Source organism: Thunnus thynnus, chromosome 4, assembly GCF_963924715.1.
Source record: "Thunnus thynnus chromosome 4, fThuThy2.1, whole genome shotgun sequence".
NCBI classification, from domain to species: domain Eukaryota; kingdom Metazoa; phylum Chordata; class Actinopteri; order Scombriformes; family Scombridae; genus Thunnus; species Thunnus thynnus.
Window position 1 is genome coordinate 10,071,402 of NC_089520.1, and position 13,588 is coordinate 10,084,989.

General features: G+C 39.3%; 1 protein-coding gene across 4 annotated transcripts in view; it reads right to left on the reverse strand.

The window, feature by feature from the left end:
- Window positions 1-12,495, reverse strand: part of ephb2b (eph receptor B2b) — a 124,752-nt gene extending 112,257 nt beyond the window's left edge. For all 4 annotated transcript variants that reach the window (XM_067586511.1, XM_067586509.1, XM_067586510.1 and 1 more), the window contains exon 1: window positions 12,340-12,495. In XM_067586511.1, coding sequence (XP_067442612.1) covers window positions 12,340-12,391 — 52 coding nt within the window. In that variant the 5' untranslated portion in view covers window positions 12,392-12,495. The remainder of the gene's footprint in view (window positions 1-12,339) is intronic.
- Between the last annotated feature and the right edge of the window lie 1,093 nt (window positions 12,496-13,588).

Here is a 13,588-nt window from a genome sequence, read left to right on the forward strand (position 1 = left end):
AAAATAACAATGAACTGTTAGTTTGAACAAGAGGGGGACGAGATGTTATTGCATTAAAAGTAGCTCTTGCAAGTGTGAGCGTGGCAGATGCTGCTGATTGCTCCCCACACAAGATCCACTTTCAAACAAGTGATTATGTAAATTCAGGTAAGATTTCTCTGCCCAAACGGGGCATTTATCATCGGCTTTGCTGAATATGAAACAACTTCGAGGAAGTGTCAATTGATGGGGCTCCATAAACACAATCATAGAGGTTTAATCTTTGCTGAGTCCAGGTTATTGATTTTGGAGCTGTAAGCTGAGGTAGAGTGAGGACAGTGGTATGAGGTCAGAGAAAAAAATAAAAATGCTAACTCCTGCCTTTTCTCAATCTAAAGTACGCTTCTGTTTGAAATAGTATAAATAATCACAGTAAAACCACAGTAAGCTCCCCCCCCCCCCCCCTCCTCCCCCCCCCCCCCCCCCGGAAATCTGAAATGTATTGCTCTAATTCTGTTAATCATATGTGTAACTTAAAGTAGAGACATATCACCTCCAATTATTTCATATGAATGATTTGTCACCCTCAATTAATTCTATCAAGCAAGTGTGACAATCTATGGGGTCTGGGTACGCTAGGGAAGACGAGATATTGTTTAAATACGAGGATAAGGGCGCAGATTTTCAGACTGTCTCTCCTGGAAGGCATTCCTAGTGTAGCACTTGGTTGTACACATGAACAGTGACAGCTATAGTTGTGTAAAGAGTGAGAGAAAGAGAGCTTTGGAGAGCGGTTCCAACCGTGGCTCTTTTTGCACCTCTGCACAGCTGGCCAATCATGGTACGAAGTGGGTGTGAATGTCGGATTGACGGTTTTCCAAAAGTTATAGAAAACTGTCGGAAAGATGAGGGTGAGGGGGACGGGGGGGGGGGACGGGGGGGGGGGGGGGGGGGGGGGCAGTTAACTCTCTTGACTTACCAATACGGTGATCAAACATCTTTTCACTGTAGTGACTTGATTAATTGAATTAGTCCTTAATGTCTTAAACTAAAATTTAAATCAACATATTTTTAGTTATTAATTTGTCTTAATTTTAATTAATCAAACTCTAATTTCATTACAGCGTAAGCATCATCATAAGTGTGTTAGGTGCTGTGTGTATATGCTTTGATGTTTTAATGAACTGCCAAATGGACCGTTCCATTCTTTCCTATCTATTTAATCTATTTTTAAAACAGGAAACAGAGTCTACCCGCTAGTTCATCCCCATAACTTAAACAAACATCAGAATTGCAGATAACATGCCCCTTTCTCAGTACACTGCTCAGGTCAGGATGCAATGTTAAGTGTCAAAGGGTATATAATACAGTATGCAGTGTATGATACACATGAATAAAATCCCATTAAGAACACACGCCTCCCATTGGTGAAGAATATAATTGTAGTGTCAGAAGATCTCTACCCCAAAGTTGAAATGAAAATTACACCCTTGCTGTCGACAATTAGCCAACATGGCCTGGCAGTCCTTGGTAATTGGACTGATTATGCACTAACAAGTGTGTTTACCCTTCTGTTGTTATGACCCTTGCCTTTGAGATTCCTAACCTCTAAACTCTTAACCTCTTAACATTCTTGCACTTTCTAGCTTTTAGAAAGAGAGCATTTTATTAGACTTACAGCTTCATTACAATTGACTATAGTCGAAACTTTAAGTTTTCTGTTACAGTATGCACCCATCTGTGTTAAATTTATTCACTTATTTTACTGAGGTATATCAAGTTGCTGGGTCTCCTGTTGTATGGTTTACAAGGTTCTGCAACTGATTGAAAGTGATTTCCAAATTAATCTATGAAAACACAGGATGAGCTCCAGCTTTCTAAAACCAGACAAGTCACAGCCAAAGGCCAAATCAGTTAATTGCCTTGTGTTAATTCCCTATTCTCTAAGCTAATGCAATTACTTGTGAATAGAAACCAACTATCGCAGTTTAGGACACTTAAAGTCATTCTCTCTCTCTATGTTCCCTCCCTCTGCCTTTGAAATGTCACACCCTGTTTAATCTATTGAATTTATTCATAAAGCATATTAAATGGGAGAATAAAGTGTACCTTTCAGTTTCAGTTATCATGCCTGAGATAGTTCTAACATCTTTGTTTCACCCCCGAAAAATGAAATTTTTATTTCATAGTAGTGCAAGTTGAGGTCATAAAATATGAAAGTAAGACAGGGACTTTAAAAAGTAATTTCTTTGATGATGATGTTGATGATGAAGTACCGCCAAGCATATAAAAGCCAAAAGGCTTATGCTAAACTGGTATGTACATAAGCATAAGAGGATAATCCGAGGAGGGAAGCCTGATCTACCTCTGTTATGGCTGCTGGACCTGGCTGGGTCACCAACACAAGACAACACTCACCAGTTATAGAAGAGTAGAGCCTGCTTGCGCAGTACACTAATCAGATAAAGCACGTCTGCTTACTGGCAGCACCTCAGCTGGGGTGTTCTCTCTGTCCGAGTGAGACCGATAGACCTGTTAGTGTCTGACAGCGGGAGACTAGGCTTTTTGTCTGATGTGTCTGCATGTTGGCTGGACTAGAGATACAGCGAGCCAGCCAGAGCCAGAGGGGAAAAGGGGAAAGACAACGAATGTTTGTGTGTGTTAGTGGGTCTTTGTAGCGAGAGATGATGCATATTGAGCTGAACATATAACTAACGGCAAAAACAGAAAATGATCAGTGCTGGTGCAGACTAAGAAGCTAGTTTCCACTGAGAAAGGAAGGAGGGGTGGGGAGGAGGGGAGGGGGGTTTCTGCTGTTGATATGAGCCATGGTGGACAGACGGCGTGGGCCAGAGAGAAAGAATGGAAGAGGGGGAGACAGAGACGGACAAAAAACAAAAGGCAGATGTCACGTGGGTCCAGAGTCGCTGATAGATGTGATGTGCTGCACGGCGCACAGGCAGTGGTTCAGGTAGAAAAGGCTACCCTTTGTGATGCAGATGACAACGCAATCAGCCCCGCTTTGTCTCGGCCGATGGGCTCTGCTCCCGGGGACATTGAGAGCCAGACACTAATCCGGTGGGTTTGTGTTCTCCGGGCGCGCTCATAAAGGCAGTGTCACAGTACCTGGGGTGTGTGTGGATGGGGGGTCTCTGAAACGAGGTCTGACCTCTCTCAGGGTACACTCTCCCTCCGCCTCCTCCTTCTGTCTCTCTTTCTCCTCGCGTCCCAGCTCAGTAGCTGTGTTTGCTGGGTTGAATATTATAACCGCCATATTGTTAATGCATATGACTCAATGTTCACATGAAGGATTCGACAGGAACGGCAGGTCACGTTGAGCAGTTCGTATAAACTCTTTGAGAAAACTCAGTTATTGTTTTCAGACTTACGAACACCAATGCCGCTGCCTGAATAAGGACATATACACTGACACTAGGGACCAGCAGTATATCAAATATATATATCGATGTATCGCGGCTGCTTCTACATTGTATATGGTAAATGACTATATATAAAAGCACCGGTAGATCCACTTTTATTCATTTCATTATAACAGTACTTTATTTAATGTTATTGAAACAGTACTTTACAGTGGTAGTTTGCAGTAATTTAGAGGATTTTTCAAAATATCGAGACATATATCATCTATCGTGATATAGCCTAAAAGTATTGCAATATTATTTATAGGCCATATCGCTCAGCCCTAAGTGACACAGACATAAAATACATGATTTCACATAATGATTGAGACTTGTGTCAAATTAAGTAAACTGCACAAAGAATTCAGACTGTAAATTAGACCTAGATGTTGCAGGGCCATTTTGATTGCTTACACATTTCCTGTTATGAATAATGTCTGGAAATACATTTTACTGTCCCTGAATGATTTCCATTCCCAATGGATTAGGATGAATCAGGCTCTCCCTAATAAATATGACTTACCAAGAGACTGCACATTGCCAATTAACATGTGCTAATTAAGACAGCAGGATATAAGAACATCCTTGATCTAGATTCCTGTGTGAAATATCAGTGAGGTTACATGGAGGTAAAGCAAGTTTCCTCTGTAACTATTTATTTATTTGAGTTAGTCTACTAATCAGCGAGAAACATATGCAAACTTTATTCCACAGGGGGTGAAGCAGGCTCACTGGTCATGAACTCTGATTTAATTGCAATGTTAAACACCCGGAATTAATAGCATCTGTCTGCAAACTCGGGTAATGTGCATTGTTGTAGCCATTAAAAGAAATGGTTTAATTTTGTTTTTGAGCATATATTGTGGTATTCAAATTAAATTTAATATGAATTTGTATATATTTTGTATTTTATATTTCTTGAGACTCCATGACCTGCGCACAGAAGCTACAGAAGCTTTCTGTAATAAAATTGTTTGGATTAAGAGCACTATATTATGCACTATAACACTATTATAAAAAACCTAAATCATACTCCTTCAATTTTTGAGCGCTTGGTTTCCAAACAACATACTGAAACAATTACAGCCCTCTGATCGAAAACCACACCTATCCTTAAAGCACTGCAAGAAAAACAAATCCCAAGACCCATTCACCTGATCACACCATGCATCTTTTCACCATTCATAGCACACAGTACGTCTTGTGTTAGAAAAACCTAATTACAAATAGAAATTCTATACCTAGCATATTTTGAGATTGATAATACTACTTTCTCAACAGAGATTGGTTGTGTAGGACAGGGCTTCATTCAAAACTTCTTCAATGTGCAAACGCTACATTTGGATCACTGATCCTGCAAAAAGAAAAAAAAAGATAGCAGAAACACTTCCTTCGCCAAGTGAAACATGTATGCACTTGTGACAGATTTCCTCAGTGTTGTAAACCCATAACAATATCTTTTGCAAGTATTAATTACATCCATTGCCTTGTGCTTTGTGCTAAATGTTCACTATGACAATGCGAACATGCTGATGTGTAGCAGGTACACTGTTTACCACGTTAACCATCTTAGTATTGGAGAAATTTCAATTCATGCTGCCCAGAGGATGATGTTGGACCACATTTCATGGCAATCCATTCCAATATCCGTCCGATAGTTGTCAAAAAAATTTACTAAAAGCCAAAAATGTCGACCTGCAAGGGGGGTATAGGAAAACTCAGGGGATCGGCAAAGTCAACAGGATTCATCCTCTGGGGACCATGAATATATGTACAAAATTTCATGGCAATCCATCCATTATAGTTGTTGAGATATTTCATTCAGGACCAAAGTGATGGACACGTACACTGTATAGACGAGCAAAATATTTCATATCAAATTAATTAGTGTTAATTTAAGAGGAAGTGTGCTTTCAATCAAAACTATGCAACCGTATAACTAATTAGGGTTAGGTGATAAGAATCAGCAATCAAGACATCAGGAATTGCAATGGCTGAACCCATTGCTGACACCACCTTTTTTTCACCTTTGCTGAGGAAGCCACATTTGAAAAGTCTTTAAAATGCACCCATAGGGAATGTATCACATTTTCTTTTAAATGAACCCACAGTTTTCAGTTGCTGGCACAGTAATGTAACATATTGAAAGATTCGAAACACCTGTTGACTGAAAATATTTTCACTTTCTGATAGCATCAAGACGCAGCCATATCTCACCAGCTGGTCTCTGCAAACTAAACAGGCACTGATTACAGAACAAAGAGACTGAAAATTTAACACCTGTTCTTTTTTAAGGAAATAAAAATACCATAAGCAGGCAAAGGTCACTGTAAACACAGCAGGACGACAATAAAGTAAACGATTTTTGTGATACAGGACATAAAAACACAAGGTTTATTGCTGAGTACTTCAAGCACACTGTACAATATATTCTTTTGCAGAAATAGTAAGTATAAAGCCACTAAGCACAGTCTGTGATGTTGTGCAGCGAGATACAGTTTAAATTTGGCTTAGCTTCCGTAGTCATTCAGTACATTATATTGTGTTTTTAAGTGTATAATGTAGTACTACCCAGTGTGGTAGTTAAATTCAGAACTCTGGTAAGCTGATCCCTACTCACTCCCCCTTTACTTTACTCTGTAGTGCACTCATGGAAAAGAACAGAAGTAAACTTGACACAAATATGATATGCAGTCTGAGCATAATAGATCTGTGGCAGTTGTACAGCAGAAAGAAACAGAACTAAAGTCATGTGGTGTATATTATAATGATGTGTAGGTTTTTCAGTGTGCACCGGGATACTGTAAAAACATCCCACATCAGCATGTTGTATGAGCCTAGGTGTATTGCATGAAATAGCCGTGTTCTTCCAAACACACTTACAGTACCACTCATAGATTTGCATAAAATTGGTGCATTTTAAAAATTCAACATATCGCTTTAATTTTGGTGCGCATGCCGTTGTTTGCACCTTGCACTGTTTTAGTACTCTGCAATTGTGTCCAGAATAAAGAACATCAAGCTCTAAAATTCCCAATAGCCTGCTTATTGATTTCCTACTTTTGCATGTCGAAAGCTTTTCCACGTCCAAATAAAACAAGTGCCATCCTGAACACACACTGTAATACTGTTTTGAATCTAATATTGAATTTCTTAAACTTCAATACTTTCCACAAGCTAAAATGCCATTTTAACATCACCTCTAGAGGGCAAATATGTGTGGATTGGAACAGTTAACAGTAGGTTAGAGTGAAGGGTTGGCTCTTGACAGCAAACCGCAGTCGGAGTCAAACAGCTGAAAGCATGGAAACAGCATCAAACAGTCCATCATGTCTTGAACTGAATCCTTAGTTAAATTGGTTGAACAAGCTGGAGCCAGGAGCAAAATACGCAACTATTCTGCTGGTACAGAAACCTACAGCATCCAAATCCTCTGTGTGAAGCTTTTGACAAAGCAGTCTAAAGGGAAACATCTGCTTGGATTGGGCGATATGTCAAAGTTTTCCTGCCGGCCACCATCAGCCCAACAACCGGCGATTTCCGAAATATTCGCGCCAGTGGGTGTGCAGCACACGTGGGTGGGGTGCTGAGCAAAACTCGGGAGATCCAGCAGCCAGATATTTCTCCATTCTCTGTTTAGGAGTGGCTGAGATTGCCATAAAAATGAGAGTAGCCGGTCCAACTTTACGGTCAGTCAACCTTAAGAAAGCTTGGCCAAGGTTAGGCTAACCTATTGTTGCTAACTTCAGAGCTAACCACCTTCACTTTAATCAGCAGGTGGCAAGCAGACACAGGAACTTGGCTTGGGTCTTGAGGAGTTGTAGCATTTTATTCACTGACAAATAGCCTAAACTGTACACACATTGCACTGCTACGTCCACAGCTACTTCTGCTCTGGTCACCAGCCTCACCGTCACACACGCGCACTCTCTCTCTCTCTGTCTCTCGACTGCACACTCACTCCACACACAACCTATGCTCTGAGCTATCCCTTAATGCAGCCATGTTACTTGTATAACACTGTAGTAAATGAATTAAAATTGCGCAAAATATCACTCAAAAAAAAACGACTGGCAACGGACTCAGCCAATCGCAAATTGCCCATATATTCGTCCAATCACCCAAACCCAACATCTGCCTTTATTTTTTCCTGCTTAACTGTAAGATAATAAACTTTGATTGTGTATTACAGTATATTCAGACTTCTGGTAATGTGACCAAGGTCTAGGTCTAACACATACAGTGGCCGTTATAAAGCAAAGCAGCTCAGTCAGTAACCTTATGCAATGCAGAGAGCACAACATTTTCTTAAGCAAAGCTGTGATACTCCTGCCTTAATCTCACCCTAAAGGTAGCCATAGATGTCTCTGAAATGTGACACCCCCCCTCAAGTGAAACAACTGGTACCAGCACTAATTGAAATTTTGCATGCAAAGTGACAATGCCTGGGCCCTCAGCAGCATGGATTAGGGCTTGAATAGAGACAGATTCTTTGTGAAAGCCTACTGTGGCGGTTGGCGTGCAAGCCAGCTCCCTGCATCTGCTCATTGGGTGGACTGAGAAAACACTGGATTGTATACGGTCGCTCATTTTACCTTTATCTAATCCCATTTCAGAGTCCGCCTCCGTCTTTCTTTTGTTACTCTTCCACAAAACATAATGCTTCCATGTTACACTCACACGTCTATTCCTTACAAAACAATTCCGGTCAAAAACAACTACTGGATTTACATATGAAAGAAATCTTTACCAAGCTTGGCAGGATTTTCAAAACATTAACAATCATACTGTGCCTTGAACTGCCGGCGTGCCTTACATTGTGTGAGAAAACAGCGCTGAGAGGGTTACGCGAAATACAAATATATGTAATTTAGAAAATTAAATCAAAACAGAAAAAAAAAATTTAATAGTCAGCTTGGCAAGTGTTTGCAAACTTCGCTTTCAACTGAGTGGGCACCGACGCGCAACAGAGCGCTGAAGTAATGCAGTACATATTGAAATGCAATCAAATCTACAAGACAGTTTTTTAAAAACTTCATGCTGTGATCTCATTCTACCCCACTTCACCATCGTCTACTGTGGTTTCGGTTCCCATTATGTTTCCTTCGAAGAAAAGGAGAAAGAAAAATGGCATATCAAAGTGATCTATCATCCTGCTGACCCCAACAACAACTTGCATACAAGTGTGGAGGAGGCTGTTATTGCATCGTAGCAGCACCAATCCTACCAGAAAACGTTTGCAGTGTTTGCAAACTACAAACTGTAATACCACAACAGAGAGGGAGGGGCGGGGAGGGGGGGCGGGTGGGGGGGGGATCGGAAAGCCAAAGCCAAATGATCTGCCTAGTAAATTTTATCCCCCTGAACAATACAGGCTACTACAATTTTATGGCCAGCGGGGCTGAATCTGAGAATTTCCACTCAACAGAATTAGAGGAGCACTGTTGTTAGCATGGCTGTCAGCTCAGCTCTGATGACAATGAATGGGTAAACTAATGAAGGGATAAATCCACAGTGTGTTTTCATAGACATGTTTGACATAGCTAGGCTAATTTCCTTGACAGTTCTACCTCCATTAATTTTCGAAAGGAGCCCGTCTGTTCCTCTTAACTAAACCAATGAGAAATGTCATCAACGGCAGCTTACGTTAACAATAAACAACAATTTAGAGCTGTTTCACGTTCCACAGAATAAATTAATTGCATCTGAAAAATGGCTGAATGTCACTGATGAAGGAACGCCATTTATAGTTGTTCCACATGGCAATACTGAGTAGAGAGAAGGGACATAATGTACTATAGTAGTCTGAAAAGAGATAAGATGTTGAGGAAAAAGGTCACAGGTTAAATTCAAACATTGTCGTTTAAACGCAAATTTACAGTATTTTATACTTGATGTGCAGTGTTGACGCTATTCGAAAAATGGATACGTGGGACACAGCTGGGATTCTCTTAAGTTTGGCCTCTGTTCTAATCCTCTAATCCTCTTCAGTACGGCCCACGCCTGATTCATTGATTACTTGTAGTACAAATAGCCCTTTCATATGTTTGCGCTCCAGGAATCAGGTATGGTAGGAAGGAGGAAGTAGGTAGGAATGTGGGAGTTGTGACTATATATATAAGAAATGCTTTTAATTAGCAAACCTTTCCCCCAATATACAGTCGCATCAGCGATCAACCAGCTAATTAATAGTCAACCAATCTTTCTGTACAATAATGCAATCGGATTGTATAATATTATTTAGTACACATTTAGTAAGTAACGTTCAAGAGTAAAAATAATAAAAGTATGTGACAATGTCAGTCTCTACTAATAAAAAAATAACAAAGGAAGAAATGTAGCGTCCCAGCACTAAACATGTCAAAACGATCCACTGGAGGGTTCTTTTCTGTTGCATGCTGGGATATTGGAGAGTTGTTTTTTTTTTTTTTTTGGATTAGAGCTGCAGTGACCTCTTTTTCAACCCTTTATTTCATACGTAAGCCATCCTTGGAACTTCATTGGACAATCAGCTAGGGTGATTCACAGGGTAAAATGGAGGGGGGCTGTACTGGCTTGGCGACGGGACTAGCTGGTTTCCGAATCATGAAGCATCCTACAGTGAAGCACCACAGGCCAAAAGATACTGCAACACGCATACCCACGTTATAGTGTAACCCTAAATATCTACAGCACCTTTCTTCATCGAGCAGTGCGTCTACTTCAACACACCGAAATAACTATTTGAGGAACTGTACGGACTGCTGTTTCAGGCACTGTATCCTCTCATCTTACAGTTACGCTTCGAAGTAGGTTCTGACAAATAGTACACAATTACTATCGCCATGTTTCCTTTTTAGAGAGAAAGAGGAAACAAGGAGAATTGTGAATCTATTGTTATTTTTGGCATTTTTCACATCCTGTGGTTCCCTTGCTCTTGGGCAGAACAGCAAGGACAAAATCATAATACAAATAACCATTAGGCTATAACCCATAACCATCTATCAGCCAGTCATAATTTCAGTATTTAAAAGACAACACTACATCTTAAATATTATATATACGGGATCACAATAAATAGATAGCGATTATGAGATTCTAGTGCATATTTTTTACCGAATATATCTTACGTAAATCCAGTAAATTTGCAGTATTAATATTCAATTTAATATCCGCAAACATAAGATGTTGGACATTAAAGTATAATGTATGGAGTTTTAAACACGATCGGTTTTATTGCGAAATGTCCAAGAATATGATAAAAAAAAAAAAAATCAGACAATATATTCTAATATTTTCAAATAAAAATGATTGAATTAAATCTATCGTTTACATTGTTCCCTGTATTTGTATGTTGTGGGTTTTGCGCTAATCCTAGGTTTTAAATATAATTTCAAATATAAATATAAATATAATTTTTACAAGGTGGTGCTTTAGTGATGTCTAGTGATCAAATTCTAAATAAAATTTTAAAAGTATGACTCAAATTTTTATAGCTAAGACATGAATGTTAAAGCTGCCGATGTGTAATTTAAAGTAGGCCTTCCAGATTGCTCTTTGGGGTCTTGGATATGTAACTACATAGGAAACCATAAACAAGAACAGTAAGTACTGGTCTGCATAAATACGCATGAGATTTGTCAAAGTCTGTGCCAGTCCTACATGGGACCTAACAGCTCCGTCAACTTTTGCTGGACAAACATGGGATGTTATTACACATGTTTAGATGTTTACTTCAGATACAGTAAACAAGCATCTAAATATTTTTCTCTTGTTTTTCCTTTTTGTTGTCGTTTTATCCCATGGCTACGTTTGGTTAAGCTTCTAACATATTTTCTGTGCTACATCTGTAATTATGAGGTTTAGTTTAACTGACCAGAGGAAGAAGACATGTTGTTGTTTTCTGACAGCATTCTCAAAATAGCCTGTATGAATGAATGGGTTGACACTTTCCATTCCTCATTGTGGCAAGTGTCCCCTGCTCTGTCACAGGGCAAATTGAGTTCAGCCTCATAAAAAAAAAAATAATAAAAAGAATCCCAGGCAAATTACAATTTAAAGTACAGACTATCAAAAACTATCAAAATTTTAGATGGCAATGAAAAAAACAGGTTTCATAATCCCCAAATATTTTTGGAAGATTAAAGGTCAAATGTCACAACAATGTAGACACTATGAGAGAGATCCTATAGATTAGAATAGTGTAATAAGTGTAATCAGACTAGCATACAGTTACTTCTGAGCATCACAGACACACCACTATAAAAACACATATTATATACAGATATTATATACAGAGTATTTTCACCATTCAACCTGTTTCATTGTCCGTTGAGCCACGTTGCCTGCTGCCCATCACCGCAAGCTTTGCGTCCTGATGGCCGCATAACGGCCACACAACTACAATGTATGTGTATGTATGTTCAATGTATATCTATATTTGCATATTTAGTCACAATAAAAGGTTAAAGGGGACAGTCCACGTTTGTCTTTCACGGTTTTTATTACCAACTGTTTGACAACTGAGACTAAACCGGTGACACACCTCCACGGACACACAGGATGCGACCAAATACCTGACTGAGATTTAACGTTTTCTAAAAAAAGGCGTAGCTCGCTGTTTCAACGTGAAAGAAAACCTTCCGCTATTTTATACCGTTATTAACGTTATTTTTAACGTTCAACAGCATCCGTGTACCTGCGGGGATGCTGCGGGAGCATGTTACCGTGGTCCCACCATCATCCCCCTGTCTGTTGTTTTTAACTGACTCTATATTTAAGCAGCGTAAACGCCACGGTAAAACACATGAACACGTATTAATAGAGTTGAAAAGTGATTTATGTCCGTAAGCCATTTAATTTGACAGAGCAAACGTGACGGTTATATTCACGCGCTTTGTCTGAAACTCAAAGCCGGCAAGAGGATGCGGGTTTAACCGTTGGGATGAAAACATTAGCTTACCTTCAACAGCTATTACGGCCGGTATGGTCCATAATATCCATAGAATATCCATTATTGGTCACTTAAAAGGCCCAGACATTCAAATAAAATGCGCCCCGAAAGCCATTGACAGCGAAGGCAGCGAGGGGACAGACGGTCCTTCTCCTCCAATAGAGCGATCTCACATAGCAGAGAAAACGAACTCAAATCTGAACCAAGTTTGGGCGAGACCAAAAAGCCACAGACAGAGGGGAGCGCCGTGCAACAGAGAAACACAGGTAAGCATTTCAACGATACGGTAATCAAGTCAGTCCCTCATAGAAGAGAAACAGACACTTTATATGTGTTAATAGATATGAAATGTTTAAATTATTTGCATAATCGATGAAGCGGCTCGTCGTGGGGATCTGTCATCCCCTTCAAAACAACTTCAATTTATCCCGCTGTCAATCATCGGGAGAAGGACAGTCCGCACTGCCTTACCTAGCGATAATTAAGTGTTTTGGGACCATGTGGGGCATTTATAAAAGATGGAGCAACTTATTCTCACTGCCATACCGCCCGAAATGGAAATACTGGTTATGCTTTTATCAGACGAGGCATAAACGTTTTCTGTGGGGTAAACTGTGAGGCTCCTTTGGGCCATTAGAGGACTTCTGGCGCAGTAACAGGTGACGAACACGGGGAACAACTTAAGTAAGTTCAACATTTTCTTTTACTTTTTTTTCTTCCAATAGCTATTCATAGTTTACTTGGTTTCCTCCTCACAATTTTCCGTTAACATTGCCACCAGGCTGTGGGTTTTCTCCTGAGAAAACTGACGCATAAATGTAAAAAAAAAATGACAGTGTGTAAATATTCATATTTTTAATACAACTATATGCTCTTATAAAATACTGGTACTGTTAGTTTTATGTATCTTTTTCATTTTTTAACCAATTACATTTATAAAGTTAGAAGTTATTGATTGATTAATATTTCTATCCAATGAATTAATATTTATATGATCTACAATTTTATCCTTTAGCATGCTACATATGAATTAAGCCTTAATTTATCAATGTTGTAACATGCAAAAAAAAGTTAATTGCGTCACTCATATAAGAAGGTGTCACTGCAAATATTTAGGTTACTGTTACAGAATGGAAACTGCTTCAAAACTGGCTATGATATATGTAAAATGTAAATTATAATAAAACCTTTTTCCTTTCCTATCAGTTGTTTGTATTCAAACAGATGCAAATGCGCAAAAACAATAAAAGCATAAAAC